At 36.0% G+C, this 19,344-nt stretch overlaps 2 protein-coding genes across 8 annotated transcripts in view; both read left to right on the top strand.

Annotated features, from left to right (window-relative positions):
* Nucleotides 1-19,344, top strand: part of BRAF (B-Raf proto-oncogene, serine/threonine kinase) — a 175,907-nt gene that overhangs the window by 68,233 nt on the left and 88,330 nt on the right. For 6 of the 7 annotated variants that reach the window (XM_055334940.1, XM_055334939.1, XM_055334944.1 and 3 more), the window contains exon 2: nt 11,208-11,309. In XM_055334940.1, coding sequence (XP_055190915.1) covers nt 11,208-11,309 — 102 coding nt within the window. Of the gene's footprint in view, nt 1-4,044; nt 4,062-11,207; nt 11,310-19,344 lie in introns of those variants that run through there. The other variant, XM_055334941.1, reaches the window with a different exon arrangement.
* On the top strand, nt 4,950-5,656 carry LOC129515849 (complex I assembly factor TMEM126B, mitochondrial-like). The gene is given in 2 exon segments (XM_055334947.1): nt 4,950-5,331; nt 5,334-5,656. Coding segments are annotated over 2 exon segments (537 nt in total). The 3' UTR covers nt 5,489-5,656.

Genomic DNA, 19,344 nt, shown 5'->3' with positions numbered 1-19,344 from the left:
TTATTATATGATCCATAATACATGGGCAGTCTTATTGTATATATGGTACAGTCTTACTCTCTTTATTATTTAAAACAGTTAAAAGGCTATATCATTTTACAGTACTTTGTTAAGAATTTTAGAATCAGGGACACCTGGGTGGCTCAGCGGTCGTGCATCTGCCTTCAGCTCAGGACATGATCCCAGGGTTCCGGGATCAAGTCCCACATTGGGCTCCCTACAAGGAGCTTGCATCTCACTCTGCCTATGTCTCTGCCTCTCTCTGTGTGTCTCTCATGAATAAATAAATTTTAAAAAAACCTTTAAAATAAAAAAAATTTTTTAGAATCAGTTTGCCGAATTCCATGAAAAAAATCTCAGGAATTTGTTCATTGTCTTGCACTGAATTAATTTGGGGAAAATGGAGATTATTATGATATCATGACTTCACATTAAAGAGCATTTATGTTAGTCTTTATCAAGTGAAGGGTTAGGGCATTTACGTACACATATTACATGGTATAAATTTGAAGTAGGATTTAGTGGGAAACAGTAAGTACGTGCCAGAGCACCCACAATCCCCTGAATTCTAGTATCTTTACATAGATGTGTACTTAGGGTAGACATAACTAGAATTAATATGCCAGGGAAAGAGCTCCTAAGTAATAATTGGAACATTGAGGTTGATGAAATGGTTTTATTAGAAAGGGGAGTTCTGGGGATCCCTGGGTGGCTCAGCAGTTTAGTGCCTGCCTTCGGCCCAGGGTGTGATTCTGGAGTCCCAGGATGGAGTCCCGCATCAGGCTCCCTGCAGGGAGCCTGCTTCTCCCTTTGCCGTGTTTCTGCCTCTCTCTCTCTGTGTGTCTCTCATGAATGAATAAATAAATAAAAATCTTAAAAAAAAAATAGAAAGGGGAACTTCTGTCTCTCATCAGTCTTTTCTTGGATTGAGTAAACTCAGACCTGCTGAGTCAGCTTATTGATAGGCTATCAAGAGTAAGAAATAAACCTCTGGAATCATCTGAGTTTCTCTTCTCCATCATCTTTTATACACTTTGTATTATTTTGTTGCTCCTTCCACAGAGGTCTTGCAGATCTTTTATTAGATTGATTCTCAGGGACACCTGGTTGGCTCAGTTGTTAGAGCATGCGACTCTTGATCTTGGGGTTGTGAGTTTGAGCCCCCACATTAGATGTAGAGATTACTTTGAAATAAGTAATTTTTATTTATTTATTTTTTTAATTTTTAAATTTATTTATGATAGTCACACAGAGAGAGAGGCAGAGACACAGGCAGAGAGAGAAGCAGGCTCCATGCACCGGGAGCCCGACGTGGGATTCGATCCTGGGTCTCCAGGATCGCGCCCTGGGCCAAAGGCAGGCGCTAAACCGCTGCGCCACCCAGGGATCCCTGAAATAAGTAATTTTTAAAAAGAATTTATTCCTAGATTCCTAACAGTTTTTGTTGCTGTTATGAGGGGCATGTTTTTCTTATTCATTCATTCATTCATTCATTCATTTATTTTATTTATTTATTTTATTGTTTATATGTTTGTTTGTTTAGGGAGGGAGGCGAGGAAATAGAGAATCATAAGCAGGCTCCATGCCCAGTGCAGAGCCCAACTTGGGGCTTGATCTCAGAACCCTGAGATCTTGACCTTGGCCAATGTCAAGAGTCAGACACTAACTGGGCCACCCAGACATCCCGAAGGGCATCATTTTTTTTAAATTGGGTCTGGCAATGGAATACTATATAGGGTTTGTATCCTTGATCTTATATCCAGCTCTCCTGCTAAACTCTTACATTATTAGTCTTTATAGATACTAGTTATTAGCCCTGATATTTTCTAGGTTCTCTTGGGTTTTTCTATAGATACCATGTTTCCTACAAATAATTTTTATCTCTACTGTTCCAGTTTTTATGTCCTTTTTCTTATCTTCATACTATTTAACCTCCTGTATATAATATCGGTGATATAGGTACCCTTGTCTTACACGTGACCTTTCACGTGATATTTTGCTGCAGGTTTCCTGTAGATATACTTTATTAAGTTAAAAGATCCCTATTTCTATTATTCTGAGATTTTAAGAATTAGTGAATGTTGAGCTTTTCAAAATATTCAAATTTTGATACTAATTTCTAAATTAATTGCATCATGATAAAGAAATATGGTTTGTTTGGTAATAGTTTTCTGTATTTATGAGGTATGTTATGGCCTAGAATTTAAGTGTTACATAGAGATAAAAAGAATAACAAAACTTGATCAGTTCCATAGAAGTCAGAAAATCAAGAAAAAGCAGGAAAGCACATAAGATGGTAGAAATAAATCAGGTATGAAAATGTCAATCTGCTAAATTCTCTAATTAAAATACAGATAAATATGTTTAAACAGAACAAGCTAGCAAAAAAACCCCAAAAAGATACATAATTCATTTATAGTAGATACCCATGGTTAAAAGTTAAAGGATGAGGGGTACCTGGGTGGCTCAGTCAGTTAAGTGTCTGACTTGATCTTGGCTCATGTCTCAAGCTCAGTTTTGTAAGTTCAAGCCCCATTTTGGGCTCCATGCTAGGTCTGGAGTCTACTTAATTAAAAAAAAAAAAAAGGTAAAAAGGCAAATAGTGATAAAATGCTGGTGTAGGTAGGTTTGTATCATAAAATAGACTTTAGGGGATCCCTGGATGGCTCAGCGGTTTAGCGCCTGCCTTGGCCCAGGGCGTGATCCTGGAGTCCCGGGATCGAGTCCCATGTCAGGCTCCCGGCATGGAGCCTGCTTCTCCCTCCTCCTGTGTCTCTGCCTCTCTCTATATATATATATGTCTATCATAAATAAATAAATAAATCTTTAAAAAAATAAAAAATAAAATAGACTTTAAAAGAAAAAGCATTGTTGGGGAGAATTAAAGGGAAAAAAGTAGGGAAAAACTCAAACCTACAGAAAAGTGGAAATAACAGTACAATAAACATTTACATGGATAATACCTACACTAACTAGTTTTGACAGTTATTAACATTTTGCTACATTTATAGGTCCTGGAAAATTATTTCACCTGTCTAAAATATTATATTTAGGGAGATTGACAATTCCATAATCACATGTAGTACATATTTAAATTTCCACACTTTTCCTCAGAATGACTTTTATCCTCCATCCCTGAACATGTGTTGAATTAGTTGTTATCTTTTAGTTATCTTAGAGTCTTCAACTGACAGTTTTGTTTCCCGTGACATGATTTATTAAAGATACCAGGACCCTTGTCCTGCAATGTCCCACATTTTGAATTTCTTTGAATGTTATGGCTTTGACTTTCTGAGAGAAAGGTAAATGTTCTGTAGAATGTCCCATATTCTAATTCCCTGATTATTTGAATGTGGTGCTTTTAGCATATTTTTTTATCCTGGTTATTTATTCTAAACTAGAAGCTAAGTATAAAAGTTTGGTTTAATTCTATATAAGTGTTTTGCTTTTTTTTTTTTTTGTATACTTCATGAGTGATAGATAATGTGTCACTTATGTCACATCACATTAAGAGGACTTTTTGAGTTGTCCCTCTACTAATGATTCTAAGCCACATCTCCTTGTAAAGGTGTGTGTTTCCCTTTGTCTTTAATCTGTGTGGAAATGCTTTGACACTATATGAATATACTCTTCTTCATCAACTTCTCAACTAATAGCCTCCTGTGATCCTTTCCTGATTTTCTATTAGCTGGGATTTTTTTTTGCAAAAAGAGCTTCCCAAATAGGAATAAGTAGAATTTTTCCTGAAAAAAAAAATAAGTACATAATTCTTTTCCATTAATGTTTAATTTTCTTTTTCTTTCTTTCTTTTTTTTTTTTAATTTTCTAAAGATGTAACAGTCACCTACAGTGGTAGCAAATGTCACCCAATACACACTTCTTACATTTATGGACTAGTGAGATTTTATGCATGCAATCTAGTGTAGCTAATTATAGTTTTTACTATTTTTGCTGATAATCTTCCAAATTTAGCCAATAGGAGGCCTTTTAAGCTGACTCCTGCGTTATTTTGACATCTGTCTGGCACATGATGTTCCAGGATCCCTCTTCTTGAATAATAGGTGGGTCTTAGAATGCTTTAGTGTAGGCCATTTACCCTCAGTAGTTGTTACCATTGTTTTTGTTGTTAATAGTCTGTGCTTATTTAGATTTACCCTTGTGTTTATTAGGTTCCCCATTTATATTAATTTCCTGTGGCTGCTGTATCAAATGATCACAAACCTGGTGTTTTATAATACTGCAACTGTATTTTCTTAATGATTCTGAAGGTCTGAGGTCCAAAGTGGGTTTCACTGGACCAAAATCAGGGTGTCAGAAACAGTGTTCTCCCTCTACAGTACATTTCCTAGCCCTTTCCAGCATCTAGAATTGCATTCCTTGGATTCCTTGATTCATGGAATCAACTTCAGGGCTAGCAGTGTAGCATCTTCGAATCTCTCTGGTAGAGCTTCACATTACCTAACCCTCTGTAATAAAATCTTTCTCCAATTCCATTTTATAAGGTTGCTTGTAATAACATTTAGGGCCCATCCAAGAGTCTCCCTAACTCAAGATACTTAATTGGAGAAAAAAAAAAAAGAGATACTTAATTACATCTGCAAAATTATTTTTGTATATAAGGTAATGTGTATGGGTTTTGAGGTTTAGAACGTACATATTTGGGGAGTTGTTGATCAGGCTGCCATGCCATTCTTTCTTTTACATTATTCTGGATTCAATTTCCTTTTTCTAGGTTGTCAGCTATTTTCATTTGCATCTTGACGTCATTTCATTATTCTCTGGCTTCTTTAAGTAGCCAGAAGTTATGAAATATGCTATCCAATTTATTTTTTTTTTCTCTCTGGTTGACTTTAAGAACTTTTATGCGCTTTGACTTCAACCCGCATGGTTGTGGATTTAGTTTTATCTGTCATAGCCAGGACATAGGACTCCTTGTCCTATGGTCCCATATGGTCATTGAAATCATAGAAAAAAAAATTGAATATCTTAGAAGAGAAAAGACTTTAAATATATATGGCACAGTCTTCTTTGGAACAGCAGCTAGTTTCTCTGGATTACTGGCCAACCCCATTTTCAGACACTGCTTCAAGGTTAAACATGATGCTTTGAAGACGTACGCATCAGTGACTACACTTCCGTTTTTGTCTACTATAGTCGCCTATAAGTTCCTTGTAACAGATACTTTGTATTTAGGCAATATAAGCCAGGAAAATTGTGTTTTGAGGAGTACACTGGTCGGCATAGTATGTGGTTTTTTATATCCCTGTGGTTTGGCTTTTTCTAAAAATGGACACCTGGCAGTGAAGTATCATACTGTTCCACTGCCACCAAAAGAAAGTTTTTACTTTACTGGCTGCTGCTTAGTCAAAGAGAGATAAAAGGGATGATAATTCCTTTAGTCTTTCAGACTGTCTTTGGAATATTTAATGGTCTGCAGCACTATGCAATATTTGAAAGTACACTTCAGAAAACTGTACATGAAGATTAATCAAAGAGTGAATGGATACTAAATCAGCAGAGTGGAGTTTTTTATGATGAGGACTCAGGCATTGCTGAAGGAGTTAAAAGTAACTCTGGACAGTTTGTTTCTGTTCCTTTTGCCTGGTATACAGCAGGTACTCAATAAATATTCAGTACTTCAGTATTTAAAAAAAAAGTATTGAGTATTGTAAAAAAAAAGTATTGAGTAAAAGTATCTTGAGTATTTTTTATTTTCAGTTGTTCTGGGAAATTTCAGCCATCTTCTCTTCAGATATCTCTCCCATTGTTTACCTTCTGAACTTACTAATTCTGTTGTCTTTCATGTTTTCCATTCACTTTTCTCTACCTTTTGGCTAATTTTCTCTTAAATTCTCTTCTAGTTCTTTAATTCTTTCTTCAGCTCTAATCTGTTTGTTTCAACTGAAGTTTTATTTTAATGACTATATTATTAAAAATTCAGATCTTTATCATTTTTATGCTTCCTTTTTATATGTGTTGTCTTAAAGCTTTGAGATATTCTAGACTCATCTCAATAGAAACTTCTTTTTGTATTTTGGTCTACAATTTATTAGCTTTGATTTCTTTCTCAAGCTGATGGTGTATTTGTTTTTTATTTTAGAGGAATTACTCCAAATCTTTTCCACTAAATGATGTTCTAGCCTTCTTGCTTCTAGTACGATGATTCTTGTAGCAATTCTTCTGAAACTTTAGAACCATGTCTCTCTCTCTTTTTTTTAAAGATTTTATTTATTCATGAGAGAGAGAGAAAGAGAGAGAAGCAGAGACATAGGCAGAGGGAGAAGCAGGCTCCATGCAGGAAGCCTGATACGGGACTCAATACCAGGACTCTAATATCATGCCCTGGGCCAAAGGTAAACGCTCAACCACTGAGGTACCCAGGCATCCCCATTTTTCTCTGTTTGAATTATTAATTTTTAATTATTGAATTATTTATCTTTGATAATAGTCATTTGTTTTTTTGGCATCTATTAGACTAGTCCTGTAATTTTCTCCTTTGATTTGTTAAAAGTATTATTTTACTGGATTGCTGATGAATGACTAGCATTAATTTGAGAGAAAGAGCAAGAGGGAGACAGGGAGGGATAGGAAAAGGAAAAAACAAGAGTTTTTCTATCCAGGCCACCTGGGAGGCTCAGTTACTTAAACGTCTGACTCTTTTTTTTTTTTTTTTTTAAGGGTTCGACTCTTGATTTCAGCTCAGGTCATGATCTCAGGGTTGTGAGATCAGGCCCGGCATTGGGCTCTGTGCTGGGCATGGAACCTGCTTAAGATTCTCTGTCTTCCTCTCCCCTTGCCCTGCCCCTCTCTCTCCCTCTGCCTTTTTCTCTGTCTCTCTCCCTCTCTTAAAAAAAAAAAAAAGTTTTTTCTATCCTCACAGGTTGGATTATTGTGTTCTTTTTTTTCTTTGTATATTTTCTATGTCAAGTTTGGACATCTAGATTCTAGTTTCATAAAATGAATTTGGGAGACTTTCCTTTTTTTATATGCTATCACCTGTTGATAATAATAAAATAATAATGAATAATAAAATGATAATAAAAGTCCCTAGAAATGGTCAATTGTTTACTAAGATTATGTGGTTTTATTTTTTTTAACGATTTATGTATTTATTTATTCATAGAGAAAGAGAGAGAGGCAGAGACACAGGCAGAGGGAGAAGCAGGCGCCCTGTGGGAAGCCCGACGTGGAACTTGATCCCGGGTCTCCAGGATCATACCCCGGGCTGCAGGCAGTGATAAACCGCTGGGCTACCCGGGCTGACCGATTACATGGTTTTAATTGCTGTGGTCCACGAAAGAGATGAAATAGGACAGGAGATCTTCTAGTATCGCCCCCCCCTTTTTAAAGATTTTATTTATTTATTCATGGGAGACGCAGAGAGAGAGAGAGGCAGAGACACAGGCAGAGGGAGAAGCAGGTTCCATGCAGGGAGCCCAATGTGGGACTCGATCCCAGGACTCCAGGATCATGCCCTGAGCTGAAGGCAGGCGCCAAACCACTGAGCCACCCAAGCGTCCCTTCTAGTACGTTTCTTGAATTGTTTTTGTTTTTAATTTGTTGAAACAGATTTTCTTCAGTTTTTTCCAAGAAAACATCTTAAAGCCAAAACTATGGATCTCCTCTTAGTTTTACAATATCTTATTCTACCTTTTTAAAAAATTTATTTTTAGAGAGTGAACACATGTGTATACACACACGAGTACAGCGAGGGGAGAGGGGCAAAAGAGAGGGAGAGAGAGAATCCCAGGCAGACACCCTCTGAGCACAGAGCCCGTTGCAGGACTCAGTCTCAGTACCTTGAGATTATGACCTGAGCCAAAATCAAGAACTGGATGCTGAACCGACTGAACCACTTAGGTGCCCCTTATTCTACTTTTTAATGTATTTCTATTTTATAAGTATCATCAAAGTTCTTTCTCTTAATCTTCTGGGGAAATTTGAAATAATTTTTTCTCCCAGACTCATCTTCTCTAATTTCAACCAGACCTCATAGTGATTTTTCTTCATTTTTTGGATATTAAATTACTTCTGTTTGAAGAGGTAAGAAAGAAATCATATTTCTGGATGTTAATGATCTCACCCTGCCTTCTCACTAAACCTATCATTTTCTATTCCCCTGCAAAAAAAAATTTATTTTCATCAGTTTTAGTCAGCTCCATTCCCTCATTTCTCTCATGCTCATTCTCCTTCTCTAATCCAATTTCTTTTTCCTTTCTCTCTTCCATCCCTTGAGGGAGTGATTCTTTACACTAACTGCACATGAGTTTTATCTATGGAACTTTAAAAAGGGGGCGGGCAGAGCTGTGGGTTATAAAGTCTTCAATTTGCTGGCCTGGAAAGAATCACTAAACTAGGATTAGTTTTTTCTCTCTTACCCTAAAGAGACAGCTTGAATCTTAGCTTCAACACTAATTGAATACTTTTTATGAGTAAGACCCAAGATAAGTGATGACAAGGAAACAAAAGATGAATAGAGCATGTTTCTGATCTTAAAGCAGCTAATAGACATGAAAAAACATAATCAATTTTAGGATATCAAAAGCAGTTCTGCCTAGGTAGGCAATGAACTCATCATAAAGAGTTTATCATTAAAAAAAAAAAGAGTATCATTTTCTGAGATAAAGAGACTACAGGAAAAAAATGGGGTATTGCGGGTTAGATCAGAAGTTAGTCTTTGAACATGTTAATTTTGAGTTGTCTTTTCGTTTTCTTAGTAGAGATGTTCAGTAGGCATTTGGACAAAAAGAATCTGGAGTTGAGAGGACAGAGCTGGCTTTAAAAATTTGGGCTTCATCAGTTCATATTTGACATATAAAACCACAAGATAGAATAAGATCACCTGGGGAATAAGCATAGCTACAGAAAAGAAGGCATCTAACACTTTTGGGGGAATATGAAAAGTTAGCCATGGAGTCATAAAGGAAAATGTTGTGATCTCTGACCATAGAAAGAAAAGGAAAATTCTATCATTGCTTCTCAGATTTTAATATGAATCATTTTGTCGAAGTTTAGTATGTCTGAAATGGGGCTTCTAACATCCTTCCCGAAGATTATGCTGCTAATCGTCTATAGACCAAACTTTGAATAGCTAGATTTTGTATGACAAATGAGACATAAAGTGAAAAGCAATAAAAGATTGTAACTTTTAGAGGAGAATAAAGATTAATAATCTAAAATATCTAGAGTAAAAGGGTACCTATGAATTAACAAGAAAAAAATAGAATAAAAAATATGGATAGGGAATTTTCCAAAGAGAAATGTAAATGTCCAATGAAAATGAAAAATGTTCAGTTTTCTGGAAAATAGAAATGTAAACAACAAGATCACCTTTTCCCCTTCAGATTGGCAAAAGTTTCAACTTTTGGTAATATGCAGTGTTGGTGGAATTATGAGGAAAAGGGCATAAGGATGTATTTACACCCTCTTAATGGGAGTGTGGCTTAGTACTTTTCTTCTTTTGAAAGACGATTTGACACATTTATTAAATTTTTTAGGGCACGTAACTTTGAATTCAGGAATCCTGTGCCTTGATATCTAAAAGAGAAACTTGTACCCTTGCCCAGAACGGCAGCTCAGGACTATTCATTGAAACATTGTTGGGGGATCCCTGGGTGGCGCAGCGGTTTGGCGCCTGCCTTTGGCCGAGGGCGCGATCCTGGAGACCCGGGATCGAATCCCACGTCAGGCTCCCGGTGCATGGAGCCTGCTTCTCCCTCTGCCTGTGTCTCTGCCTCTCTCTCTCTCTGTGTGACTATCATAAATAAATAAAAATTAAAAAAAAAAAAGAAACATTGTTGGAAGTGGAGAAAAATGGAATAAACTAAATCTCCTCTAGTAAGAGAATTATTAAACCAAACGTCTTGAAGCCCCCTTGTTCACCTATCTACTCTCTCTTGTACATTTTTAAATTATAGCAGTAGTTTAAAAGGCCATAATTTCTAGTATATATTATATTTATGCTGTTCATTTTTGGTCATACCTTAGGATTCCAGATTTAGATTTGGAATCTAAACGCATACTCTATGCAGCTCATAGAGTATCTAGCGTGTAGTGTAATTGCAAAACATGTTCTCTAACCACTCAGGTAAATTGGGACTCATTCTTCACCAAAGGAAAAAAAAAACTGGCTTATAAAAGAAACATGTAATATGTGCCTATACTCTGTAACCATTCAACTTCTGAATTCTAGGCTGGCTGGCTGGCTGGCTGGCTGGATAAGTAAATGGATGAGGCTTGGAATCCTGCTAAGAATTTGTTTCATTGATAAAGTCTTGATTTTAATTACTACCTACTCCTCCCCTCTTCTTTTCTCTCAAACGATTTTTCCCTCTTGTTTGTCAGTTACTTTGAAGTTTATACGTCTCAGAACAATGCACCTTAGTAGGATTTGAGATGGTTAAGAATTTTGCCTTTCTTTTATAGAGTGGAGAATTATAATGTGATTTTAAAGGGAAAGGAGAAAAAGAGAACTAATTTTCAAACAGATCAGTTAGGAAGAATATATAAAGACTTTGAGAATCTGGAAATTGTTTCTCCTAAAATCATCCATGTCCACCCACTATTAGATTGCTGTTGAAGTTTGAAGATCATCAAAATAAGCAGTGTCGTAATATTACCAAATGAATGTATCTGTACTTAACCACTTTATTATTTTATCCTTTAACAGTCATTTTAAAGAAGTAAAATATGTATGTATTGACATTGAAAGAATTTTTGAGGCATGTTGTTGAGTGAAAAAAGCAAATGTTAAAAATATTTCTTACATATAATAAATTTGTACATGTATGTATTTGTAGATTTTATATGTGTGAATTATGATATTTACTTAAATAAAAAGATAAAATGTGGAAAGGATGCATAACAAACATCCTAATTAAAAAAAATAGCACAAAAAAAAATAGCACTTAAGTTTTTGGCAAGGGGCCCAAGAACATGGGGTAGGTAAAAAGAGATTTTCATCATTTATTCTGAATACTTATGTATTATTTGAATTTTTACAGTTGAGAATTTATTGTATTTCTAGTATAGAAAAGAATTTTAAGATGTTTAATAATAAATAGGAAAAATTACTATATTAAATTATCTCACAGGTCTCTAAGCCCTAAATTTCAAAGAACATTGGCAGTTACTGTAATATTTTAATAAAAATATTCTAATTCATATCCTAAATGATTTTTTTTATATTCTTTTAAAATATTTTTCAGGTGTGGAATATCAAACAAATGATTAAGTTGACACAGGAACATATAGAAGCCCTATTGGACAAGTTTGGTGGGGAGCATAATCCACCATCAATATATCTGGAGGTAAGCTTTTGAGTATCATATCTGTTATAATTTTGAGAATAAAAACATGAACTTATGAGCATTTGTACTGGTAATATTGTTTCTCTTAGAGGGTGAGATGAGAAAGGGGAAGGTGAATTACATTTGTCTTTATTATACTTCTTAATTTTGTTTTACTTGTTACAGTAATATGTGGTATTTTGTAAGTTGGAAATTATCCAGAGTAAAGGAAAAGAGGTGTATAAACTTAAAAATACTACTCTGATAAAAAACTTATTTTAAAAAGAGAGAGAGGGAAAACATTTAGTTGTGGAGGTTAGGAAACTAGTTACCATATTAGGAAATGGGGTGAAATTTATAAATATCTTTTTTCCAGAACACCCCCCCCCCATTGGTTTTTGCTTTCTTAATTGTAATTTATAATACTTAAATAGCTCAGGGAAGTCTGGGTGGCTCAGTGGTTGAGCTTCTGCCTTTGGCTCAGGGCAGTGATCCCAGGGCCCTGGGATTGAGTCCCCCATCGCACCTCCCCCTACCCCGGTGGGGAGCCTGCTTCTCCCTCTGCTATGTCTCTGCTTCTTTCTCTGTGCCTCTCATGAATAAATAAATAAATAAAATCTTTAATAAATAAATAGTTCAGAGTTGCTTAGCTCTACTGTTTTAATAGTACCTTTAGGCTTTTGTATCAAACCTTGAGCATCATTGTAAAATTTAGAGAGTAGTTAGTAATTGTTAATACTATGACGTAGTAGTTACTACTGGCATCAGTTTCCTCATGTAAGTCACTCAGGTTCCGTGATGAACATGCTGGTAGGAAATCTAGTAGTCAGGCTTCACAGCCTATGCTGCTCACCACTGCACATAGTGCCTGTCTCTGTAAAAGCTAGTTTCAGCTGTAATCACTAATCATACAGGAATCTAGCCCTAAATTACAAATGGTCAGGTTACCATTTGCTTTCAAATGCCAGTTTTTTAGGCATGTATTTTGATAGACTCCTAAACTAAATTTCTAATTTTGTAATCTGCTTGCTTTTAAAGGGCACATTAAATCTTAAAAGTTAAGTTTGCATTTCTAAAATAAATTTGGAAGTTTGATAATAACCATTAATAAACTATTGTCTTCTTCATATGGCTTATCCCAGAGCATTCTGCCAGATATCAGTACTAGGACTCGAATTCATACCTCTAAAGACTAGTTAGTGTACTTTCTAATATTCCTTGCTGATTTACTTTTATGTCTGAGGAGCGTAAGTACAGGAGTCATAAAGAGGCAGAGTCCTGGTGAAAATAGTAATTCTTTGTTAATTAGAATTAGACAACTTAACCAGCTGTTTTTCTGCCAGCCATTTCTTTGTCTTGGGAGATTTTCCTCCTGCTTAGTTGTAATACATTTGCATCAGTACCTGTGTTTTGAGTATAGCAGAGATTCACTTCCCCCTCCAAACTCACTCTTTCAGGCTTTTTACTCTTGAAATTACATTTGGTGAGGACAACATACAGCAAACCATACCTCATAGATTATATCATGAGCCCGTAGAGCCTTATTCTCAGTGACAAACACTACACAATTTCTCTGTAGAAGGTGCTATAATATATAAGTGACCTTGGAGTTATACAGGCCCTTTGTTTGCATCCTAGCTGTGCCTTAGTTTATACAGATAGGTTACCTAACCTTCTGTACCTCACCTCATTGGTAAAATTGGAGTACTGTCACACATGTAGTAATTCAAGGTTTACTTAAGTTTATAATTGCAAAATAACATCATTCTTGACATATTGAGTGCTCCATAATTTTTTGATTCATTCATTCAAATATTTATTGAGTACTTGTTTATATTTATGCTTTTCTAGGCTTTAGGAATATAGCAGAAAAACCACTTTGTCTTTAAGCAGCTTGTATTTTTATCAGAGGATGAAATTACAGGCAATAAACAATGAACTTACACCATTTGATACACTATGAAGAGGAGCCAGCCTGGAGATGACAGTATTTTTCCCTGGGGAAAGTTGACCAGAGGAAAGACCTTTGGGTACTGATACTTAAAGGCCCTTAAGTGAGAAACCAAGTCTCCTCGTTATCCACTGAAACCCACCATTCTGCTTTCTTTCTCTAGGAGTCTGATTGCGCTAGGAACCTCAAATAAATGGAATTATACAACATTTGTCCTTTTGTGACAAGCTTATTTCATTTAGCATAATGTCTTCAAGGTCCATCCATGTTGTAGCATAGGTCAAAATTTCCTTGCTAAATAAGGCTAAATAATATTGCACATTTTGTTATCTGTTTATCTATCAGTGGATACCAGTGGTTGATCATTTCTGCCTTTTTGTTATCATGATTAATGCTGATATTACTCCTTTTGACTGTAAACCCAGAAGTGGACTTACTAAATCATGTGGTAATTCTGTATTTCATTTTTTAAACAATTGCCATACTGTTTTCCTTATCAGCAGTCTTTTACATTCCTATTAGCAGTACACAGGAGCTCCCTTTACTCCTCATCCTTGCTGACACTTTCTGTGTGTGTTTATATAATAGCTATCCTAATGAGTGTGAAATGGTATCTCATGGTTTTGATTTGCATTTCCCCATGACTAATGTTGAGCATCTTTTCATGTGCTTATTGGCCATTCCTATTTCTTCTGTGGAGAAATGTCTAAGTCTTTACCCATTTTTTAAATTGGGTTGTTTGTTTTGTTGTTGAGTTGTGGGAGTTCTTTATGTATTTCAAGTATCAGTCCTAATTAGATACATGATTACATGATTTGCAGATATTTTTTTCTATTCTACGGGTTCCCTTTTCACTCTGTTGATTATATCCTTTGTGCAAAAGTTTTTATTTTGATGATGTCTAGCTTACTTATTTTTTCGTCTTGTTGCCTGTGCTTTTGGTATCATATCCCAGAAATCATTACCAGATATAGTGTCATGAAGCTTTTTTTCTGTTGCCCTCTAAGATTCATAATTATAATTAGCCCTTATGTTGAGGTTTCTGATCCATTTTGAGTTAATTTTTCTGTATGGTATAAGGTAAAGGTTCAGCTTCATTCTTTTGCATGTTTATATCCAGTTTTCCCAGCCCCATTTTCTGAAAAGACAATCCTTTCCCATTGTATAGAAACTTTTGATATGTGCCCTTGTCAAAAATCATTTGACCATGTATGTGAGAATTTGTTTCTGGGCTCTTTTCTTTTCCACTGGTATTTATGTCCAACTTTATGCCAATTTATACTATACTGATTTGATTACTGTAGCTTTGTAATAAGTTTTGGAATTAGGAAGTGTGAGACCTCTAACTTTGTTTTCCTTTTTTTTTTTTTAAGATTTTATTTATTCATGAGAGACAGAGAGAGAGAGGCAGAGACACACAGGCAGAGGGAGAACCAGGCTCCATGCAGGGAGCCCGACACAGGACTCGATTCCGGGACTCCAGGATCATGCCTTGGGCTAAACGCAGACGCCAAACCGCTGAGCCACCCAGGGATCCCCTTTGTTTTCCTTTTTAGGATTGTTTTGGCTATTCAGTATCCCTTGAGATTTCATATTAATTTCAGGGTACATTTTTCTATTTCTGAAACACATTGGGATTTTGATGGAGATTGAATTCATAGATTGCTTTGGATAGTATTGACATCTTAGGAGTTCTTAAGTCTTAAATATAAATGGATAGCTAAGGGACACCTGAGTGGCTCCATGGTTGAGCATCTGCCTTTGGCACAGGTCATGGTCCTGGGGTCCTGGGATAGAGTCCCGCATCACACTGCCTCTACAGAGCCTGCTTCTCCCTCTGCCTGTGTCTCTGCCTCTCTATGTCTCTCATGAATAAGTAAAATCAGATAGATAGATAGATAGATAGATAGATAGATAGATAGATAAATAGAAAGATGATAGATCGATAGATAGATAAAGAATAACCAAATATTGGAAGAAAGCTTCTAACAGGAATAGTAAAAATGGCCAAAAGGAACTCAGAAGCAGTGCAGAGAACAGATGAAAACCTGAAAATGACTATAATTTACAGAGATAAGACAGTCCATTTTTGTTTCACGACTGTACAAAACAAAAGTCTTAATCGAGCACAAGATAGAGCTTTTGGTATTAAATTAAAATAATTAAAATAGTAAAATAGTAAGCAGAAAATATAAATATATATGTGTATGTTTGTCTCTACATATAAGTAAGTGTTGTAAGATGAAGAAATCTCTAGAAAGGCGAATAAGAACAAAGATGGAAAATACAAGAGGAAGATGAGAAAAATTAGAGAATAAATCTAGGAGATCTATAAGAATTACAGCTGTTTTTAGCTACAGAAAAACAAAATACCAAAGGAGGAAAAAAAAAAAAAAAGACACCTGGGTGGCTCAGCTGTTGAGCGCCTGCCTTTGGCCCAGGGCATCAGGACATGATCCTGGGGACCTGGGATTGAGTACCGCATCAGGCTCCCTGTAGGGAGCCTGCTTTTCTCTCTGCCTATGTCTCTGCTTCTCTCTCTGTGTCTCTCATGAATAAATGGATAAAATCTTAAAAAAGAAAGAAAAAGAAAGAGAGAGAGAGAGAAAGAAAGAGAAAGAAATAGAAAGAAAGAAAGAAAGAAAGAAAGAAAGAAAGAAAGAAAGAAAGAAAAGAAAAAACACCTAATCACAAGTTGCCCAAACAAGTAGGAATTTTATTTTCCTCTCCTATAACAAGAAGCATGGAGTAAATTATTTTAACATTGGTCCTACAGCTCAAAGGTGTCATATGCTGGGGTGGAGCTCTGCAATCCTTTTGGCTTTTCTGTCATGACTGCAGCAGATCTGTATGCTTTCATAGGACACCTCAGAGCAGGAACCCGGGATCAGAGAGGCTCTTTTGTGTTCTGAGCTCTTTCAAGGAGGAAGTTTTTCCCTCCAAATCCCCTGTAAGCCTTTTCCTTTACATCTCATCAGCTGGAATGGAGTTCCATACATCCCTACACCAGTACTGTGTACATTTCTTGAAATAAGAGGCTAAAAGGTGGAAGTTTTTCCGGTGTTCACAATTTGCCTTCAGATTAGTTTGAGCACTGGCAAGTAGAAGTTATGCTAGTTATTTCATTCCATACCATTTTAACATGAGAAATAGTGTTTCATATATGTTTGATGTTTCCACAGGAGGATAAATCTTAACCTATCCCAGCATCTCTTCCTTGTAACAGAATAGAGTGAATTCAGCTACATCACGATCAGAAATCCTCTTTTCTTTTTCTCCTTGTACTAATTTAAAAACTTTTAAGTTTATTTAAGCTTTTAAGTTGCTCTAGATTTTCTCCTACCGACATGAATAATAATTAAAATTCTGTTGATTCCCTTGATGATAACTATAGTGAAATGAGCTATAGTGCTCTAAAGAATTTCAAATTTGTCTTTTTAATCTTTGGTTCCCTTTTTAAATTATCATGAGGAAGAAAAGATAAGTCATTTCCCAGAATTTTTTGTTTTTCTCCCAATTTTTGTCTCTTCACTTACCAACAAATTATTTGAATCCCTTCTGTTTATAAGATATAATGTTAGATGCTCTTCTAGTAGTAAAGTCCTGATTTATATTGAATTCCAGAAGTAAAGTAATAGTGTTTTGGGGAATCACCCTGCTTATCTAGTGTTACATACTGAGTCCTAGCTTCCACAGAATCAATCTATCTATCTATCTATCTATCTATCTATCTATCATCTATCTATCTATCTACTAGGGTTCCCTGCAGACAGATAGATGAAAACAGTAGTAACTCCTAACATTTATGGAATTCCTGCTATATACCGGGACTGTTCCAAGCATATAGTAGATTCTTTAGTCTTTAACCTACCCTAAGAGTTACACTTATTTTCATTTTATAAAGATGAGGAAACTCAGGCGCAGTTCAATAACTGGCTAAGGCTACACAATTAGTATATAGCCATACTCTGAATCTAGACATTCTGAATTCAGAGTCTGCTCTTAACTGCTATATCATTATGATGCTGACAGCCTTTTTGATCTTTAATCTGTGTAGAATCCAGGATAATGCAGAGAAATTTTATTAAAATGAAAGAATCCTAGAAGCAAGGTGCTTCCTGTGGAATGCAGAGCAGTTCATTAAATAGCATTTTTGGGTAGTCTGCAAGATTTCATTGTATCTTGTGAGATGAAGGTTAGTAAGAATAAATTTAATGAACTAATGATAAAATTTTTTTTAATTTTACTTCTTTTTCCTATTTGTTTAAAGTAGATCCTTAGTTTTCCTCCCATTTTTAATTGAGAAATGCTTCACATACCATAAGATTCACTTTTTTGAAGTATACTATTCAGTGGTTTTATTTATTTGTTTGTTTATTTTTTAAGATTTTATTTATTCATGAGAGATACAGAGAGAAACAGACACAGGCAGAGGGAGAAGCAGGCTCTATGCAGCAAGCCCAATGTGGGACTTGATCCAGGGACCCCGGGATCAGACCCTGAGTCAAAGGCAGACACTCAACTGCTGAGCCACTCAGGCATCCCAGTTTTTTAATATGTGCACAGAGTTGTGCAGTCATCACCAATTCCATCACTAATTCTAAAATATTTTCTTTTTTAAAAAAGATTTATTTATTTATTTATTTATTCATTCATTCATTCATTCATTCATTCATTCATGAGAGACACAGAGACAGAGACATAGTGGAAGGAGAAGCAAGCTCCCCGCAGGAAGCCTGATGCAGGACTCAATCCCAGGATCCCGGGATCACAACCTGAGCCAAAGGCAGATGCTCAACCACTGAGCCACCCAGTTGCCCCCAAAATATTTTTATTACACCAAAAAGAGACCCTTTACCCATTAGCAGTCATTCCCTTCAGCCCCTGGCAACCACTAATCTGCTTTATATTTCTGTAGATTTGCCTTTTAGGACAGTTCATGTAATGGAATCATACATGATGTGGCATTTTGTGACAGGCTGTTTTCATTTAGCATGTTTTCAAAATTCATCCATGTTGTAGCATGTAGCATTCAGTGTAGCATTCATTCTTTTTGGTTCCATTGTATGTATATACAAATTTCGTTTATCCATTTATCAATTGTTGGATGTTTGAGTTCCCTCTTTTTTGGCTATCACAAATAAAGCTATTATGCTATTATTGCTTTTTCCTTAGTAAAGTAAAAATTGGAGGATGAAGGAAGGGAGCCAAAGAAGCACAGAAGAGGTTAGAGTAATTCTAGTGAAAAATGTAAGATCATGATACTGAAAAATAAGTAAAATTTTTCAGGTAGTAGCGTGAAGGACTAATTTCCATGAATTGATGATGGAATTAATTGGCTTTGTCTTACTAATTTCTTACTAACCTGAAAGAAAGAAAGAATGGAGTAATTGAATGTTAGGATTTGAGAAGCAATTTGGTAAAAGAGTAAGAATTAGCCAGAGAATCAGAGATGTTATTGGTGGCATTATTGAAATGGTGAGCCACAAAGTAGGGGAGTTAAGACAGTGAAGGCTCAGTTCTAAGAAACTTGAAAGGATTAATGTTGCTCGTGCACAGATTAATGTAGTGAGATGGAAACTTAAGAAGATGTGCTCACGGGGATCCCTGGGTGGCTCAGCAGTTTGGCTTCTGCCTTTGGCCCAGGGCACGATCCTGGGGTCCCGGGATTGAGTCCCGCATCAGGCTCCTGCCATGGAGCCTGCTTCTCCCTCTGCCTGTGTCTCTGCCTCTCTCTCGGTGTCTATCATGAATAGATAAATAAATCTTTTTTTTAAAAAAAAAAAAGGAAGAAGAAGAAGAAGATGTGCTCAGGGACAGGAGAAATTCCAAATTGAGATCTTCTCATCATTTGGAACTCCTGGATCTGGAAGGTAGAGTGAAAAATAAATACCGTAAGACATAAGAGATTTAGAGAACTTCAAGGCAGGAATGTTAAAATCCACATTGAATGCAGTAAAGATAATGGGAAGAAATGAGCCCAGCCATGTACAGAAGGCAGACTAGTGCCTTGATTGTGGCTGTGAGGATGGAGGAAGGTAGAATTGAGTAAATGCTTTGTACTTGAGGAAAAGAAGAGCTATTGATAAATGCAGTAAAATAACT

This window comes from Nyctereutes procyonoides, unplaced genomic scaffold (assembly GCF_905146905.1).
Source record: "Nyctereutes procyonoides isolate TBG_1078 unplaced genomic scaffold, NYPRO_anot_genome, whole genome shotgun sequence".
In the NCBI taxonomy this organism is placed as follows: Eukaryota; Metazoa; Chordata; class Mammalia; order Carnivora; family Canidae; genus Nyctereutes; species Nyctereutes procyonoides.
This window is presented reverse-complemented; position numbering and strand designations above follow the sequence as displayed.